At 32.3% G+C, this 27,713-nt stretch overlaps 2 protein-coding genes across 2 annotated transcripts; one reads left to right on the forward strand and one right to left on the reverse strand.

Moving 5' to 3' along the window:
* The first annotated feature begins 1,823 nt into the window (after positions 1 to 1,823).
* Positions 1,824 to 26,960, forward strand: LOC130655275 (THO complex subunit 2-like). Its single transcript, XM_057458010.1, has 46 exons — positions 1,824 to 1,952; positions 10,450 to 10,588; positions 12,414 to 12,472; positions 13,128 to 13,219; positions 13,419 to 13,470; positions 15,129 to 15,199; positions 15,386 to 15,507; positions 15,591 to 15,724; positions 15,889 to 16,055; positions 16,933 to 17,028; positions 17,109 to 17,204; positions 17,281 to 17,331; positions 17,522 to 17,694; positions 17,807 to 17,996; positions 18,088 to 18,123; positions 18,212 to 18,342; positions 18,436 to 18,537; positions 18,852 to 18,936; positions 19,034 to 19,127; positions 19,212 to 19,292; positions 19,496 to 19,592; positions 19,717 to 19,834; positions 19,999 to 20,178; positions 20,442 to 20,606; positions 20,851 to 20,916; positions 21,010 to 21,116; positions 21,644 to 21,770; positions 21,856 to 22,000; positions 22,325 to 22,482; positions 22,576 to 22,636; positions 22,744 to 22,811; positions 22,984 to 23,106; positions 23,175 to 23,243; positions 23,561 to 23,676; positions 24,055 to 24,130; positions 24,486 to 24,542; positions 24,619 to 24,646; positions 24,728 to 24,752; positions 24,850 to 24,948; positions 25,430 to 25,498; positions 25,821 to 25,915; positions 25,990 to 26,030; positions 26,190 to 26,231; positions 26,473 to 26,520; positions 26,666 to 26,728; positions 26,852 to 26,960. The coding sequence occupies exons 2-45, from the start codon at positions 10,515 to 10,517 to the stop codon at positions 26,714 to 26,716; spliced, it is 4,137 nt and encodes a 1,378-aa protein (XP_057313993.1). The 5' UTR covers positions 1,824 to 1,952; positions 10,450 to 10,514; the 3' UTR covers positions 26,717 to 26,728; positions 26,852 to 26,960.
* LOC130655279 (uncharacterized) lies at positions 5,378 to 10,048 on the reverse strand. The gene is made up of 3 exons (XM_057458014.1): positions 9,724 to 10,048; positions 9,334 to 9,405; positions 5,378 to 6,719 (listed from the first exon to the last, which is right to left on the reverse strand). The coding sequence occupies exons 1-3, from the start codon at positions 9,799 to 9,801 to the stop codon at positions 5,859 to 5,861; spliced, it is 1,011 nt and encodes a 336-aa protein (XP_057313997.1). The 5' UTR covers positions 9,802 to 10,048; the 3' UTR covers positions 5,378 to 5,858.
* Positions 26,961 to 27,713: the final 753 nt, after the last annotated feature.

Raw genomic sequence — 27,713 nt, forward strand, 5'->3', positions numbered from 1 at the left:
TGTGTTGTTTTAATGTAGTACAAGTTTTTCTGCCAGATAACAATTTTTGACCATATATGATATTCAATCAAATAATGCTATAACTCTTTATTCAATATTCCCTAGCATTCTTAATTTTTAACTGTAATGAGTTTCTTTGGCATGCAACAGCTATGAATCAAATAAAAATGAAAGCTATCTTTGTCATAATAAATTACTGTGGGCTACAATATGTAGGTTCGAGGTTCATAAGCATGTTATCAATAACTCTACAGGATTAATAAAGGAAGTTTAATTAACAAAAGATTGTTTTCTTACAGAAGTGCTATGGTTACTATCGAAAAGTCAGATTTAACGAGGCTTTGTATTGAAGCTAATCACGGTTCATATTTCCATAAATTAGCTCAAGGTTACTTCTGATTGGTATATAAAATTACTTTTTAATTAGCATGGTATAATCTAGTATTTTTATCGCATCAAATATCAGTACAAATAAGGTCTCATGTTATTAGAAGGAAAAACAAACGGATTTGACAGCCTACTACAAACTTTAAGAAGCTATTAAGCACGCCTTAGACTTCACAGCAAGCTCAACCCAGTACCATTTATCATGGTAGATCGGAGAGCCGTTAAGTAGCAAATAGTCCCGGAGATAAAATTGAGCTTTACATGGACAGCCAATATTTTTAATTCTGTTTCCCCTTCCTTTCTAACGAAGTAGTCTGTTTCCATGTTTTTAGTATAGTTAGAAATAGTGATGCAGACAATGGCGAGTTTTAAGGTGACGGTTTACCTTCTGAGCATGGTTTTTTAAATCGCTATTTTTCAAAGTGTATTCATTCATACATCACCAAAAAGCATTTTCAACCACCTATCAAATGGTATAAAAATAATTTGAACTTTTTAACTCGTGAGAAGTATAGAGACATTTTTGAAACACACCCTGAATTCATTCACAAAACTACTTCGTTTCCAAATCTCATTCGATGTTCCATAGAATTGTGATATATGTAAAAACGATTTTTTAATTATTTTCCACAAAGTGCCCGTTTTTGATTTATTTTACTTTTTCTAAAAAAGCCTTTCTTTAACTTAAACTTTCGTCTTAAAAATGTAATATCTAGAGAATCGTTGATTTTTTAAAAATAAAAAAAAATATCTTTTAGATAAACACGTTGGCTACAGCACAGTAGCACTCTCCCTTGAGATCTGCTGTAGTTTTATAAAAGAGATTTGAAATGTAAAAGAAGGTATACGAAAAAAAAAACACTACGATAAAGTGTTTTAAAGATTTTTTAAAATATCAAACCTTTCCAGAATACTCATAATGATGGTGATACCTTCACACTTCCGAGGCGATGAATATTCAGAAGGTTGTCCTTTTAAATTTTATTGTTTGCAAAGATGTGACTGAGAATACCATAGAAATAGAACTTTCAAGTCGTTTAACATTTTTCTGTGACTTGCAGAAACAGAACAGGATGGCATACATTTTTAGAAATGAAAGTGTTTTTTTTCAGATGTAATGGTCATTTCTTTTCGGAAAGGAAATATTATTCTTAACTCTTATTCAATTTAAGGTGTGAAAGACCGATCAGAAAAAAAGTTAGTTACTTGGATAAAGTCAGTATTCCCCTTCGAAAAATAAATAAATAGTTTCACCATCGGGAAGATCGTCGTTTCTTTAGTATAAATGGCTAATAAAAAAAATCGATATTTTAATACAATAAAGGTATACCGTCACCCTAATTTATTTTGTGTCATCATCAACTGATTGTTTTAAAATAAACATTTTGAACTTTTACTGAAAAAAAAGTTTAATTCTTAATTAGAATTATTATCATGTCAAAGAGTTTTTATGAAGACAAAAAATCTATATGTTCTTGTCACTGTTATTTTAGCGAGAACTTCTTTTATGACCACGTTAATTATTTTTTCACCGTCTTCATGTGACAGCCGACTCTTTTGGAAAGGTAAGAAAAATGGATAACGCTTTCGTAACATGTAAACAAACAAAACTGTTAAAACTGCTTTGAAATGACCTTGCGAATCGTCACAATATTTTTCATGGCACTGTTCTCAACATTCATCACGACAGAACCCATCTTGAACTTTTTCCTCCTCTTTGTAGGACATAAACCTGCAACATGTATCAAGAAGTGCCGAGGACAAGAAGATATATAAATAGGAAGAAAGAAGAAGAAGGTGAAAGTAAACATCTTTAAAAAAACTCACTTAGGTACTGGTAAAATAGTGGTACCAGCTTAAAAACACTTTAGTAGACCCTGGGTACGAAGTTGTATTTATTAGGATCCTATGTCTGTGTGATAAAAATGTCGTGCTCTGGTAACAAGGAGTTTATTTACGGTGTTGTTTTTTGTTATTTACTTGTTACGATGTTTGGTTTAAGATTCGTCTTTTTTATAGTTACATACAGTAAAAGTATATCAAAGTCGTGGAGTTTATGTAAAAGTCTTATAAATACTTCAGTCGTTGGTTAAAACACTAGAGTTGGAGTCCTCACCGTCGCTCCCCTTATCTGCCCATCGTTACTGTAAATAAGCGTCTCTCTTTTTGCGAGCTTCTATAGTTGGCGTGGTAAATTATCGTCGTGTATTAAAATGATATCTTCGACTTGAACGTTCGATGTTTTAGGTGTTTTGACTTGGAATTTTTGTTGTTCACGTAAGTTGGCTAAGTATTCTATACGCTATCTGTTCCAGTAATTGTCAAGTATACTTAATAGCTTTTTCTTCTCCTAAAAGCTATCGAACTCGGATTGGGAACAAAATCAAGCACTGCCCCTCTAGATGCCGCACAAGTGTGCAACACAACTCAGAATCCTCAACTCAGAATCAACTCCCACAACTGCAAAAGATATTACGTCATTTAGTCTGAGACAGGTCAAAGGTGGCGGATCGGGGTAACCATTTGGTTTCCCTTTGTGTCGGCGACATATGCGGCACTGCCATATGATTTTGGGAAATCGCGACCACGATTTATATAGTATTTCTGTCTTAGCTCGTTTAGCATTTCTTCTTCCATTTTTGTTTTCTTTCTATGTGTACGAATAATAACTACTTTTTTCAAAAATATCCGGCTTGGTGGATCATATTTAAAAAACACATCTGTATGTCTCGAAGAATAGTATTATACTGAATATCCGCAAATATCGTGAACACATTAGCCGTGTTTACACCTACCAAATAAAAATATGTGTCCACACTTACCAAGTAAAATACTGCTAACAACAAACTTAAATAAAACATTATTTTATCATCTCCAAAAAAGCGAGATATTCAAAAAAGAAAAAAAAAAGAAAATCTGTCAAAATAGTTGGTCGGGAAAAATCGGTAAAGAATTCAGTTGGTCAATATGTAAGTCCTGACCCAAAATTTTGGCCCCTTTTTGCAAATAATTTTTTACCAATAAGATATCGTCCAGAAAAATCAACACCAGAACAAATATTCCCAGTAGATTGTACGTTTAATAGATGAGGTGCACAATACTGTGAAATCACTGAAATGGTCCTTCAAATATATCCCCTAAAATCTTTGTTTTTCACCGTATGTTGAGATTATATGTTGAGATCTCTTGACAAGAACGTAGAGTTAGATATGACTCTTTGGTTAAAAAAAAATCGTTATCCAGCTATAAATATCACAATGCAGACCAACCTCGTTCCCACCGTCTGTTGTCTCTTTTTTATAACTGAGACGGCGAGGTCCAATGTCAAAAGGAAATATGCAAGATGACCTGGGGACGGGGTTGCATGCAGACAATCTAGCCTCATCAGACAGATTTAACAACAAATTTCCATTATATTGAAATTACCACTAAAGGCCATGGACTATATGCAAATGTTCGCAAAGCAGAGTTTGATGCATCAGCTGGCCTGATGTTAAGTATCAACCGAGTTTCGCGTCATTGCATTCACTAAAAACAATGTCAACAGCAAACTAGAAAAGGTCGAGTTGCAATAAACAGTATGAACCAAATTAAAAAATTCAGCTTACCTAAAATACTTAAAGAAGCTTCTTTAGGGTCGCTCTCTCGGTGTTTGTACCAGCAACTTGAGCACTGAATAAATCACTTGAAAAAATAAACTGCGCGTATTTGACAGGAGCACTCACAAAGTTCTCACAAAACCATTTTACAATCAATGAGCTCAATGGAAACATACCAGCCACCACACACTCTTTACTTGCTAACAAACGTCTGAAATTTGCTGAAGAACTAAAAGTCTAACAAATGTTCTTACATTAGGAAAGGAAACCCTAAAAAATGGTTTATCTCTTTTTAGACACCAAAATTTGTGTTGAGATACGGGAGAAAGTAGTGTATGGCGAAATTTTAGTATGCATTGTGCAATCCGGCACATTACGCAAACAGTGAAAAAAAAACTGTATACGGTACTGTCACTCTTTTTATAGAGTCAAATTTTTACTCTTCGCTGACTAAATCCGAAACATTTTACTGGACAGCCGTCAATAATTATTATTTTTTTGGTCTAGGACTGCTACAATAGTGGTTGAGTGGTTTGTTTGAACACGTAATGAACGGTAATTTAGAAGCAGAAATTTTAAGGATTATGTTACGATCGAATTTATTCCGTCTGAACCCTCAATGCGGCCAAAACAGAGCGATATACTTTTGGACACCCTGGTTAGAATTTTGATCTTCTAATTAAAAAAGAGTGCGTAGTATTAAAGAAACTGTAGGGGAATTTAAACCGGGGTGATTACGCTTTAATTTGGACGAAGTGAAATTCTGATGTAATGTCGCCCAAGAAGTGTTTACACATTACCTTGAAATGAAAGGTCACAACACTTGCGTAAAATCACGAACAACAAAATTTTCACATTACGCAGATGCATGCACGAACAGACATTGATAAGAGGAGATTCGATCTGCTCCAATGCTATTTTTTCTGGACTCAACCAAACTTGAACTTGCAAGTAAAATATCCGATAAGAAAACCAAAATAATGAGCAATTTTTGTTCTGATTAAACCGAGTTGGTAGCGAGCAGACTTGATTTTCTCGTCCCTCATTCTGGTTGTTTGTAACTTTTTAATTGCAACTATACTGTTACATTTTCCGTATACTTAATTTTTTCACATGAAATGATTTTACAATTGCCTCAAGCCTAAAATGTAATCTTTTTTGAAATTTGCCTGGTAATAAACTGGTGCCCTCACGCAAAATTCACAGCGATAGATCCAATATCATTGCATTAGATGTTTTTATAACCATACGAATTTTTTTTTAAATAGGCTTGGATATGTTCATGCAAAAGTCAGTAACCCATCAGTACATGCTTAAATGTTTAGTTTTTAAACCTGCTTAAACATGCGAATATTTAAAAGGTAGTAGCTAGAAAGAAAATAACCCAAAAATGCGAAGAGTGGAATATAGACAATCTATCTATTCCTTTAAAAACGAAATAAACCACACCAGTAACCCAGCAACCCAACCAAAGATGGCTTTCAAACACCATTTTAAGAAAATTAAAAAAAAACTAGACTGGCGATTTTCCCGTGTCATCTATATATCCTACATGAAAATTGTACAAAAGGCTTAGATTTAAAATAAATAATTTCGCTAGATCAAATACCGATATAACATTTTACGCGCAAGTAGAGAGAGAGTTGAAAGAAAAACGTACCTATTAAAAATAAGACTTTCTTACAGATAAATTCTTGTTTCTACAAATAACCCCAAATTAGTCTTGTAGCTGCGAAGAGAGAATATTTCATAATCACAGCAAAGATCTATCTAGTTTCCCGTGGATCAAGAAAAGATATATCTATAAATAGTAAATAGTTATAAAAATAAATTCTCTTGATAATTTCATTTAAGTGCATGCTTTAGTCAAAATTACATTTCTCTGATTGTACCAATGTCTACAGGTTTTTTCAACGCAAACCATCTCATAAATAATGTTTTAAGTTGACTTGATGAATGAAACGGACTCCAAATTTTAATCATTGATAAGTTTACAATAAAGACTAACAGAATACCACCCAGAGCATCAACACCATAATGATGATTCGAATACAATGCAGCCCAGGCTATCCATATTACATGAAACCATGCAAATTTTTTACTTATCCAAGGTTGATTGACAAGAATTATAGCAGGCCAAGCCACATGTAATGACGGAAAAGCTCCAAACTTTAATGGTGAAGCAGCATATATTCCATGGAAAAAACTATGACCAAGTAGTGCATCCAAACGGTGAAATCCTGCCTCATTTGCTCCTGATTTAAGAAAATTGCCTTCATTATCAAACACAGCGCTATCTACAAACCATGGTGGAGCAGTTGGGAACACAAATTGGATAAACACAGCTACCAAATTCACCCAACCAGCACACCACAAAAAAGAAAATATATGCTTTCTTCTGTTTTCTCCTGATAGTAAATAAATTAAAAATAAAGCCGGCAGTGGAAAATGAATTAAATACGGTACTGCCGCCAAGAAGTCCAGTATAGGTGTTGCAAATTTTGACAAAAATCTGTGTGGATAGAAATGAAAAACCATATACTCCAACCATGGAAGAAATGTATAGCTAGGTTTTCGAAGTTCGTCAAGTCCAGTAATTGCACGAATAAACTTGTAATTTGAATAAACTATTAAGTATATTAAAAAAGGTGCGGCCGATAACAGTAACGGACGTAATGGAAGATTCTTTTTGATTTTTCGAGGTATTTCATCCAGAAATGAGTAGATTTCAGCCTAGAAAAGAATATCATTAATAATAAACAAAGAACTATGTTGGACACTTTATATATATTAAGGACATTATTTATATGAATGTTTTTTTCACATTATAATGTTCAGCATTTTATACAAATTTTTGACTGCTACAATAATTCTATTCTTTTGTTGTTTTTTACTCCTAAGATAATATTTTTTAAAGTAAACCATATTGATTAATTTAATTTCAAATGCTTTGTAAGCTATTTATTACCATACCAAAATAATTTTAATTTTGACCCTGCCCTTCTCTTCACTGTTTATCTGCATTTCAAATGTTATAGAAGAGAATTTTTCAAGCAATGTGTATATGTAAATATATATTTGTTTGAAGTGAAATTCAGCACCATTTAAAAGTATTATATAAATTCTTTGGTATCAAATATGCTTTGAGTGCAAAAGTTGTTTTGCAAATACTAATTTGTAGTGACAAACAGAAACCTGAGTGTTAGGTTTTTTTTATCTTTTTAAAACCAGACCTTGATCCAATAGCGAAAGTTGTAAAAAAAGGCAATAACTAGAAACATAGGTCTTATTTAGCTATGCCAGTCCGTTAAAGTCATTGCTAAGGCTTGTTAGTGCATTTGACAATTGTTTTCATTTGTTACCTTATTTTACCAACATGATAATCTTAACATGTGTACTTAAAGGAAACCCAAGGTACAAAATGATGTTGGAGTTATATTATAGAGCTCAAAAAGTTGGCTAACAAGTCTTTTTATTTTTTTAAAAAAGCTATTTTCGTTCAAGATATTTACTTTTAAGAATTTCAGATTTAATTATGCTGCATAAATTATGATGTCATATTTAAGTAATAGCAAATTTTGAAATTTTCTGTCATCTGTAATTTTAGACCTTAAGGGATGGGCCTTCAAACTTTATAGCCGAGAATGATGATGAGTTGTTAAAAGGTGAATTGATTAGCATAAATTTTTTTGCCAAAATGATACTGGTTTCTTTGTCTCTTAATTTTTTGGTGATGATTCAATAACTTGGGATCTTCAACTCGGCTTGCAATAATATTTTGTGGTTAAGCTTGTATAAGCCCTATGTTTACTCAAAAAAATTGATTGCAAACATGCAAATCCCATGTTATGAGGTTGTCAGCAAAAATAAAGAGGCCTGGGACGAGCAAACAAGTGTCTTTTTAGCAAAAAAAATTACGTTAATCATTTAACCTTTATAATATCTATGCATTGAAAAAGTGTGAATTCTTGTGTTTAAATTACAGGACATTAAAGCATACCTAAAGGTATTAATTTCGCCATTCGAAAATTTTTATACTTTACAGGTATTTAATTCTGTTTTTTACATTTTCAAATTTTTAGAGTTAAATTTAATTTTCGGTTTTGAACACTTTTTTTGGGTATTTAATTTCGCAAATTTCTTATTTATTTTATTGTAAAAAACAACAAGAAACAAGTAAAACAGTTATTCATCATGATTTTCTTATTTAAGTAAATAAAAACATTTCTTTCTTGTAATTTCAAAAACATTTTTTTCTTGTATTGTAACAAGACCTTCTTCTTTTATAGAGCTTCCGAGCTTTGTTTACTATACCATCACAGAACATTTTATTCATGTAAGATTTCGCAAGTAGTAAATTTTGCAGGTAGAAAATTTTACGGGTATTAATTTTGCTTTGGGCCAAAATCACGAAATTAAATACTTGGCATTAAATACTTTATATAAATATCTCAAATTATTGTGCTTAATAAGAAATAATGTTTATTTTGCTATAACTTACAGAACCTTTAAGCTGTGTTGATCACGCCATAACAAGATTTTTTATATATATACATCATCAATAAAATAAACCGAAAAATATTACTTATCAAATTATCAAATACTAGTCAGTATTTGATAATTCTGACCCATAGTGATTATTTATTAAGACATTTTAAAAAGAAATCTTTATTAGAACTGGGAAATTATAATAGATGGATAGATGCTCATATTTTACATGGCTAGCATAAATATCAAGGAATATAGCATGTGTAATATTTCAGGGGAGTCCTGGAGTATCACTGTGCACTTTGAGCTACAAACATCCAATTAGGGTCTGCACTCCAGCGGGCAACTCCCTGCAACATCTAACAGCCCACACGGTGTGTAATCTTCACCCTTAAACAACAACGAGTTTTCTTTGCATACTCCACTCTGTCACATGCTGAAATTCAGGTCAATTAACTTATAGAACAAAAAATACCTTTGTATTTTATCTCAAGTATAAGTACAAATTATATTGTTAATTCCAAACAATATTGACTCGAGTTGGATAAATTTTTTTCATGTGAGGTAAACTTTAAGAATTGACCCTGATCTCTAAAAACACACAGATTAACGTTATAGGGTTAAGGAATAAACAAGCCAAAGAGTGCAATTCTGATATAGTGCAACACTTTTGTGTTAATTTTTCAGAATTGAAAATGCCTGAATAAATTTGCCCAAATTTTCCCCTGATGATTTTATCTTTTAAGAACACCCCAAAAGCAACCCAACTAATCCTATTTTTTTAATAGAATTTGTCGGCCCATTTTAAACAATTTTCCACTTTCTTATGTATATATACATAACTCAAACATATAGCTACCTGTTTTTCTGAAGTGTATAAATGAAAAGCTTCCTTTAAGTTTCTAGCAAATTGATTCCATGAAACAACAATCTAGAAGAGAAAAGGGAGCAACTTTAGAATATATACAAAAAAATTCATAATTCAAAATTAAATGTGCAACACGAATACTCAGATATGGAATTATAAAGAACGAGAATTTTCGGACATTACATTAGAGCTGCAACAAAGATACAGTGAGTTGGTGCGTATCTGTGTTGCAGTTTTAGTTCATATTATAAAATTTTCTGTATGTACTTTATATTTCAAGCAAGAAAATGTTCACGCTAGCACTTTAAAAATACAGGACTCCTAGGAAACAGCTAGCTAACAATATTTACTTTTAAGTAGGTACTGGAAAACTATATATACCCGTCCTGCTTTTCCTTGCATTTTATTCTGCTGTGCTTCTCGGTAAACATGAGATGGAAGAAATGATACTGGTGGCATCTTGTGATAGAGTGGTTGTTTCCTCGTTAGCAATAGTGAATTATTAGTAAACTAGTTGCTACAAGCGTTGTGTCGTTAAAAAGTACAGGTTTAGTATATTTTTAAATTTATTAAGTTTTCTTTTTGTAATGATTTTCTGTTTTTTGAATGGCTAACTTTCAGTAGAATCCTTTTCCAGGTTCCTTTCCGCCCGAAGGCATCCTTTTCCTTCCTTCCCAAAAGGTTGGGCAAGGCAACAGATTTTTGTTTTGAAAAACAAGACCGGTCAGCGGTACGGCCAATTTTTTAGACGTTACGTCATAACTGTAAACCTAGAACCCAATCTTTATCGCATCAAGATTTAGGGTTAGCACCAGAAATTTAATCAATTTTTTGATATAGTAAGGGAAATGTAATGTTAGCGATAAAAATATGTTAAGGGAGGGAGGTTGGAAATAATTAAAGTATAATAAAAGTACAGAAATATATAGCTAGTTTTTTCTTTTTGTGAATACGCATGGGCGTGTATCTCAAGACTCTTGAGCAAACTGTGTCTAATGTTTCAAAATCCTATTTCTGACTTGAGGGCGTCTATTCACATAGAACGTATAGATTTAAGGCCCAAATAGTTAAAATAATTCTTTTTCTTTTACTAAATTGATTTTTTAGTTGTGTTGCCGTAAAAAATGTTCCAAAATTCCGAGTGAAGAATTACGATTATACCATTTTACGATATGGTTAATGGCGCACGCAGTTGTGACAACATGGCTGCCATAAAGAGTTGGAATAAAAGTAACCGTATTGATTTGTGAGTATATTCCCTAATTTTGCGTTTAAAGTATGGTGTAAAAAATGTTTTTTTAAAGCAACTTCGTTTTTCCTTTTAACCTCGACTGCGTATGGTAATGATTTCAGCCTCAAAATTAATAAATAATAAGCTCAATTGGAATGCACAAAATAAACACATTACTTATGTTATTTGAAAAATTCTTGTCACTTTACACTCGATCAGTGTGGAAATTCAACCCCAATTTTAGGTTTGTACTTATCTCTTACGATTTTTGTAAGGAGAAATTTATTTTATTTTATAGTGTGCACATAGCATGGGCTAGACAGGGATTAATAACTCTCTTCCAATCTGACCTAGACTGTGTTAGATCTAAACTCAAATTCCTCTCCATCAAGTCTGTCCTTATTACCTCCTGCCACGTCTTCTCTGTCTACCTTCGAACTTTGCCCCATAAAGCTCCAGTCTCTACACTTTATTTTCTAATTATCCTCCTTTATTCTTTTTATATGTCCTAACCAACTCAATCTTCTTTTCTGGATAACATCTTTAAGGCACGGATATCTAGTCTGCTTCTCAGCCCAGCTGAACCTTTTCTGTCTCTCAGATTGGCGTTACACATCCAACTAACCATTCTCATATTATTCCTTTCTAAACAGTCACAATCTCTCTGCTTCACTGCCTATGTCTCACTACGGTAGCACTTCTTACACAAGCCTCATACGACCTACCTTTTACCTGAATTGACAAGAATGTTGTCCATCATTAAAGTGAAAGAGAAATAATGTGCATATTTTACATGGCTAGCTTCAAAAATATCAAGGGATATACCTTATTAATTTTTAACAGCAGGGGCCATGGCTTATAGATTGTGAGTCCCAGAGTATCGAATGCTTATTTGAGCTACACATATTCAATTAGGATCCTTGTTCTACCAAACAACTCCCTGCAACATCCAATGGCCCACACAGTTTGCTATCTCCCCAAAATCTGGGTAACAGTCTGATGATGCTCACACCTGACATCTGTCCTACTGTGCACAACACATTCACTCCTTAGAGCTTGAGTTCCGTTTTTGCAATTTGCCTGATCAACTGTTCTCATGGCCATTAATATAGAGTTTTGTTTTACAGTTGGATCTACTTTCTAACATATATCTTAGAAACCCTTAGGACTGTTTCTGTGTGCTTAAAATTGTAATACTTACCACTTTATTTACTACTTTAAAATATTGTTAACTAGATCGTGATTTGTGAAATTTTGGCTTTAAACTTGCTAATTTCTGCACTCTAATGTAATAATTTATAAGAAAAAAGAAAAAAATTTTTTTGAGACACTATAACTAGTTCATAAAATGCTTAAGTATTTAAATTTTTAGGTTAAATCATTTGTAGCTGGCTAGGTTGAAAATAATTTTGCTTCACTTAGCACTCCCATCTTTTTCCTGCCAACGGAGCTTGCAGCTGAAAATGTAGACAAAGGAATTTATTTATTGCATATTACGAAGGCCAACACAAAAAAATCTAATCAACTTTATCCTTTTTTGTCTTTTAAATTTCATCTTTAATGGTGTCTCCTAGGGGCAGTATATGTCATGTTGTTCTTTTCTAAACAGAACATAATTTACTTTTTTAGTTGTATATGTTATTAGTTTTGAGTTTTCAATCTGTAACAGCACAAAAGTGAAGTTTAATTATGGTGGAAAGTTATAGTTGAGTTACATATAGTTATAGCCAATATTTTTTCAGTTCAATGTTTCAGTTCAAATTAATTAATTTACAGACCCAATTGAGCCTTTGTATGGGATTGTAATGCACAGATTAATTCTTCATGTTTTTGTTTTTAGTTTAAAGCAATGTGAAGCAGCTTGCAATGGCTTTAACCCATCCCAAATTGCTGAGAAAGGTACAATGCACTTTTTGTGGATCGTGTCAAATTTTACTCAAACCAAACAGCTCCTTGTATTCCCTATTTTTAAAGATGTCTATTATTTTAACTAATTTGTGAATAAAGCTAAAAAGTAAAATATATTTGCAAATTTGGCAAGTTTTGAAATTTATTAAAAGCCAAAAAATAGGTTAATTGTAAAATATTATTTTCATAAAATGAATATAATGAGGTCAATGATAAATAAAACCATAAATTTTCAGTTATATGCTCAACATGGTAATAGGTGTATTTTGACAATTTGACATAAGAACCTTGCTCAGGGAAACCTCCTTTCCAACATACTTGCATTAAAAATAATGACTAGCCTTGTTTCATGTTATTTGTTCATTAACAAGAAAACATCATAACCAGAAGACTTGCTATAAGAATCTTTCGTGGTTGAACCTTGTTCTCAAGTTTCTTACATTTGAAAATGATACTTATAAACTGTTAAGTGCGATTTTAATGGGATGGTTTCCACCTGCAAAACTAAAAGTCAGTGGCAAAGAAAAACATAATTATCTAGTCTATAGAAAAAAACTACCACTCCCATCCACCTTCCCCCCCAAACACTACCCCATGTTTTCAATTAACTAACCTGAGTAACATGGGCCTATTAATATATTTATAGATTTAAGAAAAAACATACGCAACTTACTTTGGAGTACATTAGAGGAACAACTATCATTAACAGAAGCTGTATCAATTTTTGCGGAAGCAGCTGTAAGTAATTTCCAAAACATCAGTTGGTGTACCGTGTGAAAAAAACACACCTGTTGTACATATCCGTCATGCTATTTCATGCATTTTAAGCACAGTGTAGTGATTTTTAAGGGTTAAATTTTGAACACACAGATTTTTTTTGTTAGAGTTTACTTAGCTAAATTCATGATTATTTATTTATTTTTTGTTATTTACATAGAATGGTGATGCAGCTTTGCTTAGTTTGTTTGCAGATATTGTGGCTGTTGTTGGTGCGTCCAGTACTCTTTTTTATCTATTTATAAATAACACACAATTCCTTCAACTCATTATGATGCTCATTTCCACTGTATTTGAAGATCATAAAATCTAACCCTAGCCTTGCTGTTAATACATCATTTACGGGAATGATGTACTAATATCAGAGAAAAGAACTGCTGATTTTTCAATTAAAGAGCTGAATTAAAAAACTTTATAAGTATTTTTATTTTGAAGTAACTCTGTTCCAGGAAACTGTATAAAAGGTCTGTTTTTTACTTAAAAATATACAAAAACTTACCTGTACTTGATTGGAATAGGTGATAATTCGGAACTGTGTATTTATTTAAAATATTAAGGAGAACTAAGTAATTTTCTTGAACATTTTGATTCAAGAGCGCAGTAACAACATAATTATAATGTAATTAATCCCTAAAATTGATTTATTTTCCAATATCTTGTTATCTTTCTCTGCACAGTTATTAATGAAATGATCCAATTTTGTGACGTTATCCTTGCAGTACTGAAAGAACACGAAAAAAATGAAATAGCTCTGATATCATCGAAGAATCACATTAGTGTACATACTTCTAGTCTTGTTATTTCTCTTAATACATGTGTTATAGCTATGTAGTCTCGATTGCTCTATTTTTTATATCAAAAATAGAGCAAAATAGAGCATTTTCTCTTCATTTTAGAAAAAAGTATGGTGATTTTAAAGCTTTGATAGGACATTCACTTATCATTTTAGAAAAACGTGCAGCGATATTCTTATTATTTTAAAGCAATCTAAAACGATTTTTAAGTTTCATAAGACTGTTTTCTTATAACTTCAGAACGAAATGCAGCGTTTATCATGCTTCTTTATTCCAGAAGTAATAATCACAAAGTTTGTTTCGCAACATCAACAGATGTAGTATTTTGTTCTAAAACTATCAAAAAGCGATCATATGGAGCTTAAAAAATACCCTATTTTGTTCTAAAATCATTACAACATGATTGTATAGAAATTAAACAATGTCGTACTTTGGCCAATGTGAAGAAATTATCTTAATTTTTGCAAATCACTTTTAATATTTAATTCGAACCTTAAAATAATTTACCTACATTTTTATAACAACAAGAATGTTATTATAATATGATATAACTTCAAGAACAAATAAGAGGTTGTTTACTTTATTCTTACGTTTACTTTATTCTTACATGTCACATGTTACATCTGTCTATTTATCACTTTTGCAATAGTGCCACACGTAAAATTTACAATAGCTGTATACGAGTGGCGGAGACTGTAAGATGAAACAATTGGGTATTTTTGGACTAATTTTGGATTTTTTTACTAGTATATTCAAGAGAAAAAAAATTTTGACGTTAGTTTCCCTTTAAGCTTAGGGGAGGGCAGTGTTCAAGGAATGAATGCTTATTCACTCATTTGAGATATTAAAACTTTTTGTGTAGCTGTTTTTTTTGCAGAATTTATTTTCTATCTACAACAGTAAATTTTGGACACAATTCTTATAGTTAAATTGTGAATTTGGGACCCATTTAAAATTTTTCACCATCAAGATTTTCTGTGATTTCTATAATAAAACTTTCTCAAATTTTTGCCCTATTGTTGAGAAAATATGTACCATACCACTTTTTCTTTACCTTCTTATTCATTTGCCAATAGATTTGGAAACATTGTGTTTAGAAGAAAAAGCACCAAGGGAACAGTTTTTATTTTTACTTTCGTCACTTGGGGTAAGTTAAATTTGTATTATACTGTGCTTTGCCAACTAAAGCTGAATTCATTTATAAAAAAATGTGACCTCCACGTTTAGAGTCAAAAATAAGTTGAAAAACAATGGCCATATATTATTTGGTCTTTAGATCCTGATTATTAGTATTTTATGTCAATTATTATCTTAAAAAAGATTAAATTTTTAGACAGCAATTCCAGAAGGCATTTTAAAAGAAAGGCTTGATCCCGAAACACTTGAATCTGCAAGATTAATACAGTCTCAGAAGGCTTTAAATCAAAAACTTGTGAGAACAAAAACTAAACTCTTGTAAGTTATCCTAATTGTACATAACATTTTGCCACAACATTATTGCTTCTATCAGCTGCAACCAATTTAACTTATTATTTTAGCTACAAACAGCAAAAATATAACTTGTTACGCGAAGAAAATGAAGGTTATGCGAAACTTATTACTGAACTTAGTCAGGACTCTATATCATCTTCCAGTCAGGAATATGTCCTTAATCATATTATGTCTTTGCTTGGTAAGTTGTTTAAAAAGTTTTAAAGAGAGTTTCTTAAAAATTCAATTCCAGAAACATGTATGTAATCTAGTTTTTAACTGCATTTAACAGTATTATTTCTTTGTATGTAGTCTTTTTAGGTAGTCTGGAAAAATGTAATTTGTGAACTAACTCCTTTTCCACAGGGTTTTTTAACTTGGATCCAAACCGTGTGCTGGATATCTTGCTAGAAGCGTTTGAGTGTAAAGTTTCTGAAGATCTTTTCTTTATTCCACTTATCATCTCTTACCTATCTCATTGTGACATATCTGGATTTCCGCAAATGATTGGCTTTAAGTATCAATTCTATCATGTAAGTAATAAATTCAATGTTTGCAAATATAAGTGCACAATGTATGTATTGTGAAAATCAATTGCATAACACAGCCTAACGCTGAAATACACAATCAGTGTAAACAGAAATTTTAAACCTGATGGATAAAAAATAAAAAAGAAAGAAAGAAAATTGTTTTTGGTTTTGGAAGTAGTGCTTTGTTAACACTCTTACTTCTATCTTGATTTGCAACAAATTTTAAACCATCACTGTATTATACAAGGCTCAAAAGTTGTTGTTCATAGCTCTAAAAATCGACTTTTCTCATATTTTAGTATATAAAAATTTGCGCAACAGAAGCTGGTTTTATTCAAACTGAAATTACCCTTTGCTATCTGTTTATTAACTTTACTGTGATAACCTATTTCCTCAAGAATAAAACTCATTTTCCCTTTCATGTAAGTTTAAACATAAAATGTGTAGACAAGAAACCTTTTATAGAGTTTTTCCTACAGGTTTTGACATTCTGTTTAATTTGTTTGTGTATTTTAGCCGTTAAAGGAAATGAAAACAAACAATAATGTCTTAGTGGGAAAAATATAAAAAGAGCAACCAAAACGTATAGTTTTTTGAGCACAAGAGCACACGTATCTTTTTAGCTATTCCCTACAAAGCTTTCTATCTTATTGTCATGTGGTATCACAAATCAACAAAATACATGCGACCCAATTTCTCTTTTTCATCATAATGCTTACCAAATTTGATATGTTTTTTGGAACGAAATTTAAACATAAAAAAGGGCGAATATGTAAAATATTTTAATGGGATATTGTTTTCATGATAAGAAGGTTATTACAAAAAAGATCTATAGTTTTTTCTCATTAGTTCTTCTTCAAACTTGTTTTTTTGTTAATAGCAATCTGTTGACACTGTTACACCAACTTCTCTGTATAAATTAACTGCATGTCTGTTGCGAAATAATCTTCTCAAAGTTGAAGAGCTGTATTCTCATGTAAGTTTGTAATTATTGTTTAAATGTACGTAAGACAATGCATACATAAATAATTGTTATAATTATTTATTTAACTTCAGTTAAAACCAAGTGATAAAGAGATCTTTGAAATGAACAAGAAAGTGATAGACAGCGCCAAAGAGGAAGCTAAAAAGATGAATGCAGTCATTTTATCTGTAATTTAATATTTTTGTAGTTAAAGTTAACATTGCCAAACTGAAGTAAAAACGATTCTGACTAATTTTGTTCTAGGATCATGTCGAAAAAGATGATAAAAACAGTGATGGAAAAGATGATGATATAGTATGTGTTTTTCATAAATTTACAATCACAGCGTAGTGATTATCATGATCTCAAAAAATAGGCAAATTCAAGAATTTGTTTTCTCTGTTATTTTACATTGGATTGCCCAGCTGATATTTTTCTGTTTTTTTAAAAAGCGAGGGTAAATCACGCGTAACTTTTGTTTCAAAATACAAATTTTATATTTTAGGTTGTAGATAACCAAAAGTTTGGTCTGTGTCATGCGTTGCTTGAGTTAGGGGCTTGGAAGCAGGCTTTATCAATTATGGAACGTCTACCAACTAATCTTTTAATGTCATCCCCTAAAATAGCTCGATCTTTGTCAAATTTAGTGCATTGCACAGTTGAACCTCTGTACAGAAGGTAAATTTTTATTCATTATGATTATATATGATTGTGCAAGTGAATTTAATCTTTCCATAGTTCTGATAAAGGATTTATTATTTTATTATTATTATTTTTTTTTACTCTTTAGCAAATTTTGTCCAAAAGCTGCATTGGGAAATTCGTACAGGACAAGTCGTGGTTTTCCTGCACCTTGTTTGGAGTATGGCCAATTATGTGATGATGTTTTTCCTATGCTGAATAAACTCGGTGCTTTCCTGTCTATTGATCCAACGTTGGTTGTAAAGATGATTCGTGTTTCTAAAGGATTTATGAAAGAGGTAGTTTTTATTTTTATTAAGGTAATGTAAGTTTTGATCTACTATTTATTTCTATGAAATAATTAATTTTTTTCTTTTGATTTGCTTTTAGTACAATGATGCTACCGATGTTGATAAAGAGAAAATGGTACTAAATCGTATTTCTATTTTTCACCTTTCCCCAAGGGTAAATGTTATTTGCACATGTATCATTTTTCTGCGCCCTTACTATGCAGAGACTTGTGTATGGTGGAATTCTTACGTTGTTGGACGAAGTGCTTTTGCCATCCATGTCGCTTTTGGAGTGTAACTGCTGTGTTGCCGAAGAGCTCTGGGGACTACTAAAAAGAGTTCCCTATGAAGTCAGGTAATTTTTTTTTGATAAAAATTAATTTGTTTTGTTTATAACATAATTCTTTAGTAGTTATATGTCGTTTAAATACTTAATTTTTACTTGCAGATATCGGTTATATGCCACGTGGAAAAACCATTCGTACATGTATCATCCTAAACTGATTCTTACGAAAGCTAAAACCATCAAAAGAGCTAAGTATATTACAAAGTAAGTGTTGTTATCTTGTGTAGTAGAAGATGTACATTATCATGATGGCATCACTGAGAAGAAGATAGTTTATCGATTGTGAAAAAGGTTTTCTCGCCAGCTGATTAGTTTGTCCTGATGTGTTGAACGCATTTTTTGTACAAGAAAACAATACGTTGGTCTTGTTACGAAAGCTGCTGTGATCCCATGGTTAACATCTTCAGCAAATTTTTCACAATGGATATGTTGTGAGCAGACATTGATGCTGTTAAAGAATTGTATAGTTGCATTTAACCCATTGTTGGACAATGTCACATCACATCTTCAAATTTCAGGCGCCTTTCCAAGGAAAATGTAAAACCATCTGGTCGACAAATTGGTAAATTAAGTCATAGTAACCCTGGAATACTTTTCGATCACGTAAGTTTTTCTAAAAATATTATTTGCATTGAGTTCTTCATGTGACATAAAGAGGGATTACTATGTGAACCAATTTTCTCTAAATTCTATTTCATAGCTTCTTGATCAAATCCAAAGGTATGATAACTTCATTGGACCAATGGTCGATTCGCTGAAATATCTCAATCCACTGGCATATGATGTGCTAGCATGTATCATTTCATCTTAAGGATTTTTGATTTTATTCTGTTGACTTACTCTCTATTACACTGTTCCTTAATGATATTTTAAAATAGTTTGTATTATCGAGGCACTTGCGAACCCTGCTAAGCAAAGAATGAAGCAATCAGACACAAACCTGTCAGCATGGTTACAAAGTAAGTCTGCTGTATTTATCGTTACATCATTGTGTTTTAAAACCTGTTTTCTGTAACAACATTAAGGATTGTCACAAAGTCTGGCATATTTTGCCCCTTTTTCCCCCATTATGCTAAAAGGGGGTTAATTTTCTACATATTATGTATTGTTTATACCTTCTAATAGGCTTAGCTATGTTCCTAACGTTTGTATTTCTGTTTAGGTTTGTCTCAGTTTTGCGGAGCTGTATTCAAAAAGTATCAAACTGAAATAACAGGTCTACTTCAGTACATTGCTAACCAATTGAAAGCTGGCAAAAGGTAATCAGTTATGAAGTGATATTACAAGAAATAAACAAAAATCAATTCCCTGTGAAGATAGACGCCTTTTTGCTATGTGTTCACATAAAGGGTCAAATTGTCAAACCTTATTTTTTGCTTATAGCTTGGATTTGCTTGTGTTGAAAGAGGTTGTTCAGAAGATGTCTGGTGTAGAGTCCAATGACGATATAACTCCACAACAACTTGAAGCACTGTCTGGTGGTGAAATGATCAAGTCAGAAGTAAAACCCTTTAAAATACATGTCTCTATAGTCTACGACAGCTTAAACGTTAAATAACTGAGGTTATGAAGAAATCTCTTTCGTTTTACAACGCAATTGCACTACAGTACATACATAGTGGTACACAACATTGAATCACATCGTTTTCATTTTTTGTTGCTTAGGGTGCTTATTTCAGTCAAATTCGCAACACACGTAAACCATCAGTGAGGCTGCGAGATGCTTTGATGGAAGGCAAGCTGACCATACCACTGTGTCTGTTAATTGCACAACAGCGCAATGCCATTGTGTTTGTTGAAGAGCAGCAACGGCATCTCAAGTTGATTGGCAAACTTTATGATCAGGTGTGTACATTACAAACTAACTGTGATGTTTACGTTGTGAAGAAAAGGTGTTGATGTCTTTAATACAAAAATGCATGCCACCCGTAAGTCTTTTTCTTCAGACATGAGATCATAATTGAACTTGTATTTTTTTAATTTTTTCTTTAAATTTGAAGGTCCAAATATTTTGTTATTAGCGACATTTTTGCTTAGTCGAATTTTATTTTCTGTGAGGTACTATCAAGCCTTTGCTGCAATTAAAAGTATTTTTTAATATATTTTAGTGTCAAGATAATCTCATTCAGTTCGGCGGTTTTCTTACTATCCAACTAAGTACACATGACTATAAAGCTAAACTACCCACATTGGATGAATTTCACAAAGTTTATGCTATCACTCCAGATGTCTCATTCTTTCTTACAAGACCAGTGTACAGACATGAAATACAGGTGGAATGCTTTTATACAATTTTTTTTAAAATTAGTACATTGCTTTCGTTAAAATTATTTAATCTTAAATAAGCAATCTTACAGTAAGAATTTTCGCAAGAGTGAGCAAAACTCAAAATGAACCTGGGCTCCTCTAGAACACCTCTGTGTGGTGGCAATAGAAGAAAAAAAAACATGGCTTAATATGTGTATGTATCATAATGTTGCATGTTATTTATATAAGTTACGTAATTTTGTGTGTTAGGAGAAAGTCACTAACCTTCGACAAGCTTTAAGTGAACGAAAAGACTGCATAAGTAGTAAACAAAAGGTGTGTAAGAATCCATCTTTAAACTCTTTGCTTTGCTTTTCTTTTCCCGGTTACTTTACTAAAATGGCCTCCCATTTTTTTTACACTTTTTAGCAATCTGAGCTTGAAAAAAACTTTTCCGAAACTTGCGATAATATTTTCCGTCCAATCGTCGAATCAGCGATCCCACTGCAAGCTGCAAAGATTTGGAACAATCTAAGGTAGGTGTGAAGACAGACGGATATTAAAAACTTTACACATTTTTTTATAAGCAACTCGGTTGCTAAGGGCTTAGCCCTGAAAATAGCTAAGAAACTAAGCAACTGGTGAGCAACAACCAGCCCTGAACTTAGCCAAGTAAATTTTTTCCCCAGCAAAATATTCTATAAAATTAACCAGATGATGTTCGGCAAAACTCAAAAAGCAGAAATTTCAGTAACTGACACAGTAGAGTTGGCATGCATTTTTCCTTGCATATGTATTTTTTTTCTATAGATACATACAACTTTTAAAATAAAAAAGGCCAGGCAATTTATCAAAAATTCAGGAAGTGATAGTGTTTGCGTGATCGCGTGCTTCCTTTCTTTTCCAGGTCGATTTTTCCTTAGCAACCTACTAAGCAACTTTAGCCCTGAATTTCTAAAATTCCATAGCAACCCCAGTCCTGAACCAAAAAGAGATTATGTAGGGTTTTTTTTTATTTACCTAGTTAGGTCGCAACTTTAAATTTTCTTTCTTTCTTTTATAGCCCACTTTTATACGTCACGTTCTGGTCTTTATCAATGTATGATTTGTACACACCGGTGGAGAGATACGAAGAAGAAGTAACTAAACTGAAAGATGCAATTAATGATGTCGATGACAACAAGGAGATTGTAAGACTTTTAACGAATCTATAATTCTTTTTAGGTACAGAGCTTTTTTTATGTAAACGACACCATGTTTTGTTCCATCCTTTAGACGTCCAGCTCAAAAAAGAAAAAAGAAAAGGAGCGCTGTCAATTCCTCATAGAGAAGTTAAACGACGAAAAACAAGTGCAACTCGATCACAATAAATTAGTCAGATGTTGGCTAGAATCGCGGAGAGAGGCGTGGTTTCCGTCCAGTAAGATTTTTTTTTTCATGGCGCATAAGAACTGGTGTTTAGCGTTCTTTCTCGGGTCCGTTAAAAACAGCACCTTTTATGTAGTACCAGTAACGTAGAAAACGCAAGATTGGTTATTAGTGAACCTTTGGTTTAACTATATAATTTAGTTAACACAAAATGATGTGGTCGTAGCAGTAGTCCACTGTTTTTTAATTTTAAGTCTTTTCAAAATCAAACAGACTTTCAACACAAAGCAAGCACGCTCTCAGCGAGAATGTTTTTTGTGGGTACCCACAATTTTCTACCCTTTTTCTCTCATTTGTAAATGTATTATTGTTGTAGAACTTGCTAAAGGAGAGACCATTACACAATTTCTGCAACTCTGTATCTTTCCACGGTGTGTGTTCTCTGCGATCGATGCTGTGTACTGTGCAAAGTTCATCCAAACCATACATACTTTGGAAGCTCCCAATTTCTCCACCTTGATATGCTTCGACAGGGTATGTTGTGTATCTCCTCTACACGTATATGATTTGATTTATTTCTTTGTTTTTCGAGTTGTTCTTGTTATTATTTGTCTTCTACACATTCAGACTTTTTCTGATGTATCTTACATCGTGGCAAGTTTAACTGAGAATGAAGCCAGTCGATATGGTACGTGTTATTCTTTTTAAAATTATTTTTTATGCCAATATCTTATCAGGGAGATTAAGAATATTTTATTTGGGATTTTCACAGCAACTTTGTGCGGTCTTTTTTAGGACGCTTTCTGTGCGCTATGCTTCGAATGGTGTCACGATGGCATGGTGACAAAAAGCTGTATGACAAGGTTAAGTTGCTCTACACAAAGATGCACCTTTTTTTTAAAAAAAAATCTGTATCAAGAACATCTATGTTTGGTCATGAACAATTAATTAATTCGAAAAAAATAAAAAAATGTTCGGAATACGAAATCGGCTGAAGGACAAATTACTGGTTTTAACCTTTTCTATTTGTTACAGGAATGCTCGAGATTTCCTGGTTTTTTAACAATTCTTCGCGCAACAAACAGCGAGAAGGCTTCTTATCTGGATTACGAAAACTTTCGACATGTTTGCCACAAATGGCAATACAAACTGACAAAAGTGAGTTTTCTACAGACTTAATAGATTTTTACGTGACGAGTAGTGACTACGCAAATCTTCTTTTTTAGGCTTTAATACTTGGTATTGAATCGAAAGACTACACGCAAATAAGAAACACTTTGTTAGTGTTGATCAAGGTGAAAACTTGTTGTTGTTGTTTTTTTTCAATCTTTTTAATTCAATTTTTTTCAGAATAACACTTCGGTATTCACGTCAGCAATTGCTGGTTGCCAACGTAAATTAGAAAGTTCGGCTTTGAATATGCACGGTAGAAGAAGTACAGTGCATATAAAATAACTTCACTTTTGAATATGTACCGCTTGTTTGATCAACAGTACTAGTGTAATGGTATGTGAGAACAGTGCGTGTGAAATCTCTCTAGTAAGCCTATTAATAGTGGCAAATAAGAATTTATGGTAATCAACTTTTGAGTTTGTAAATGTATATGATTTAGATTTTGCCATATTATCCTCAAGTTCAGAACCTTGGCCAAGCGCTAGAAAGAAGAATAGAGAAGATAATCGAAGACGAAAAAGATAAACGACACGATCTGCAAGCGCTTGCGATTGGGTAGGTAACTGTGATGTAAAAACGACAACTAAATCAAAAATTCTGAAAAAAAGAATTTTTTGGTAATTTGTCACAAAGTAAAGTAAATGGTCCACCAGTAACCCTTAAATTTCCTGACTTGAAAATTAGGTAAAAGGTTTGTAATGCTCCATGTATATTGACGTTAGTATACTTAAAACATGTAGGCAAACTGAGAAGATCTTTTGATCTATTGGGTTATTAGAGATAAGGATTTTACCGTTACGAAGTGTATTCATAAATGTAGAAATAAGTGAAACACAAAGAGTCTTTGACCGGAGTATTAATGCCACCCTTTTTAAAAATTGGTAACTATAAAGGCGAAAAAATGATTTTTTTGTTTATCGTTTGATGATTTAGGTACAATGGCATGTTAAAAGCTCGAAAAGCTAGCATGGTGCCAGAAAATCAATTCCATTTAAAAGAAAAAGAGAAGGTATAATGCATCTTCAATTACCTTTGTTTGGATTTTGAAGTGAATAATTTTAAAGTGATCCACGAAATTTCAGCGGTTTTGCTAGAATTTATTTTTGCGAATCAATATATATATTGCGAAAAATTATTTTGAAATTTTTAGATGCAACTAGATCTTTTTATCTTTTAAAACGAAGGTTACCACACAGGTGTTTTTTAAAAGAATTAACTTTTGTGGTTAAGCAAACAATTTTGTGACTGAGATGGCAAAATCAGTTTTTTTGAGTAAAGTATTAGAATTAGGTGTGTTTCAAGGCTCATTAGATAAAATAAGATGCAAAAAAGAAGTTGTAATTAATACTTTGTCGCTTTTTTAGTTGCTTGAGAACAGCAGACCATTAAAAGCAGCTGCTGTTACGAAACAAGTAAAACAGGTATTGTAACATTCATCTTCCTTTCGTTTTCCTAGAGTTGTTTCATTGATGTCAATGCAAATGCTTTATTTTGTAGGAAACATCAGAAAGTAATGAGAAAATAGGTAAGAATATGCAAAAAAATTGTCTTTATGTTATTGTATCATTATTGTTCACCTGATTTCTTGATTCTTATCTTTTTTTAGTTAAAAAAGAGGAAGTGTCCAAAACGTAATTTATATTATTTTAAATTGTTACAAACGTTTATTCCAACCACAACCTTTCTATTTTTACACTACTTCATGATCAAATTTTTTTCTAAATGCAGTCCTTCTGAAAAGAGATCAACATCAAAAACTGAGATTAGTCACAATGCGTCCAGAAGTGAACGTGAGAAAGTGATCATCGAAGAAGATAGTGTCGAAAAGTATGTTGATTTTTATTGGTATTTTTTTCTCTCGCTCTGTAACAGAATATTTCTGTAACAAAGTTACGGCTCATTAATCAAAATGCTGTCAAAAGGATTTTTTAACTTATTTTAAATAAGGAGGTAAACTTTGAGCAGTATCTTTCGCCATTTTAAAACCCTGAATCTTCTGAATTCAACATTTTCTCTTATTCCTTCAAAAGCAGGAGCAAATACCTTTTGGTCTCCCCCTCAAAATGTATATGCTGTACAGTATATTCTTAAATGAAATCCAAAATCTCAATATTAAATAAAGTTTAAAAGAAGCAATCTTGAAAACAAAGGATAATCATGAAATTTCAAAATCGCATCAAAAAGTCAGGAATTTCGTTGAGTGAAAATTTACTGTTGCTTTAAAAAAATTGACTAAATTTCCTCTCGCCTTTTTATTAGGCCGATTTTTTAATTATAGCGTTTTTGCAATGTGTATTTTTGTTCTCAGGAAAAAAGCGTCAAGCCGTTCGCCAAGACATTCAGCTGGTACCGATAAATTAAAGCAAGAGGATAACAGGTAAACTTGTTGCATGCCAATAAAAAGGGTCTGCCGGACCATCTAAGAGCCTTAAAGCATCGCAAAAATAGTTACTCAAAGGTCTTAGTTTTTGCGAATTTTTATCACTTTTGCGAAAACTAAGTTTTGATTTTTTCCTTTTTTGTCAAAGGATTTACATAAAAAGGTCTTTAAAACTGTTTCTTTCAACTTTTGTCTCGAAATTCACAAAATTTAATATATTACAATATTAATTACTGATTTCGCAAAAATTAATCTTTTTTTCTGAAGAAAACTTTCGGACATTTACAATTTATCTCTAAGAAGAGACATTTTATTTTAGTGGTAAGGAGCGAGATCGAGGTGATCGTTCGAAAGACAAAGACAGAACGAAAGAAAAAGACAAACGAGCAAGAACAAACTCTCCAAGCAGTGAAGGTATTTTAGTTGATCGCTAAAATTTTTCCAGTTCTTGAACACTGCGAAATAATTTAATGAGCTTTTTTGTTTAGATATTAAGAAGAGAAAAATTGCAGAAGATACATCACACAAGGTATTTTCTTTAGCATTTTACACTGCTTGCACTACTCAAATGAAAAGCTAGTGTCAGTACTAATTTTTCTCGGAGTATAAACTTGGAGTGGATTTTTGTTTGGCACCTCTCTTAAAAGAAGAACTATTATTTTATTGGAACATATTTGTAAAATTTTAGAAGGAAAAAGAAAAGAGCGACAGTAAAAAAGAAAGGAAGCGCGTAAGCATTGTTAAATTCATTAATACTATCTTTTACTCTAACATTTTACCCTCACTCTGTCACCTTGTGCAAAACCTTTCCCTTGACAACTTCTAAATACAACCTTTTACGCATTGCAATTAGTTTTTTATTCCCGGTGCTGCTTATTTTTCTAGCATTTCTTGTGTTTTAGGGACCTGTCTATCTTTTTGTTGCTTTTATTGCTTGTAACGCCACATCCGTACTACTTTAATTTTTTTAGACCTCCATTGAACCAGAAATTAAAGAATCGAAACGGCGAAAGGAGGATGTAAGTGAGTAATAAATCAGGTGTTGAGACCTTTAAATGCGATCAAGTATTTCTATATTTTTTTAAATGATTCTTTTAAGAGAAAGTAGACGTAAAAATAGTTAAAAAAGTTGTGACGCATTAAAAGGTATCTTTCTTTTTTTAGAGCGCTAAAAAAGACAAAATAAAAAAGGATAAAAGTTCAAAAAGAACTTAAACACAGTCGGGTGTAAGTTTCTTTCTTATGATGACTATTTTAATTTTGCTGCTTTTTACCTACGCAAGATCTGCAGCATCTAATTTCATGAAAATTTATTCAATTAGTTCACATGTATTTACTTTTGTTTTTTAGGAAGCCACAGGAGAGTTTGTTCATAGATTCAAATGTATGCTGGGAAGTGCAGAGAACATTGTTTTATTTGAATATGTTTTTTTAGTGAAAAATACATGGCTTTTTTAAACGGTTTCTTTAATTTTGCGTTCTCCCATCGTTGCAGTGAAAATGTTATGTTGGATTGATGGCACGAATTAATGAAATGGAAGTCGGGCTGTCGCCACTGACTGGAATTGAATAGCATTTTTACACGCTTTTTGTTATAAGCGTTATCGTACAAGCAATGCAAGACTCGAATTATTTAAAGCAATTTGTATGCAGCAGCAAGCCCCAAGCGAACAAAAAAAGAAAGAAAGACAAACGATATAAGAGTTTCCTTATTACAAAATTCATACGACGGCAAACGAAATTTAAGCAGAAGGAAGAAGTTAATTGGCGCACTAATCTAACGAGGCTGTAATTCCGCAAAATTTTATCACAAAAACAACACATGGCATAAAAATGTTCTACATTTTTGTATCTAAATTTCCTCCAAAAGCCTTAATTTTATTAACGGTGGCCGCAAATATCGAACAAAAGGCTGAATCGTCGTATATGCTTTGTTGATTTGTGATGTCGCACCCCCGACAGCTGAAGATGCTCTTTCATCTTTATTTTTTTACTGCATTTAAAATCGTTTTACCAGCAGAAAAGTGCTCCACACATATTATTAATTTACTGAACAAAATATCGGCGGCTACCGTGGTACGACCTTAAAAATCTCGAGAATCAGTTCACAGAGACAAATAAAATTACATTTTGTGTTGACACTAAGGAACAATTTGAGCTCCTCTTGGGTTCAAATACACGCTTCCATCCCGGGAACGGGATTTTTTGCATG

The sequence above is a fragment of the Hydractinia symbiolongicarpus genome, chromosome 8, assembly GCF_029227915.1.
Source record: "Hydractinia symbiolongicarpus strain clone_291-10 chromosome 8, HSymV2.1, whole genome shotgun sequence".
In the NCBI taxonomy this organism is placed as follows: Eukaryota; Metazoa; Cnidaria; class Hydrozoa; order Anthoathecata; family Hydractiniidae; genus Hydractinia; species Hydractinia symbiolongicarpus.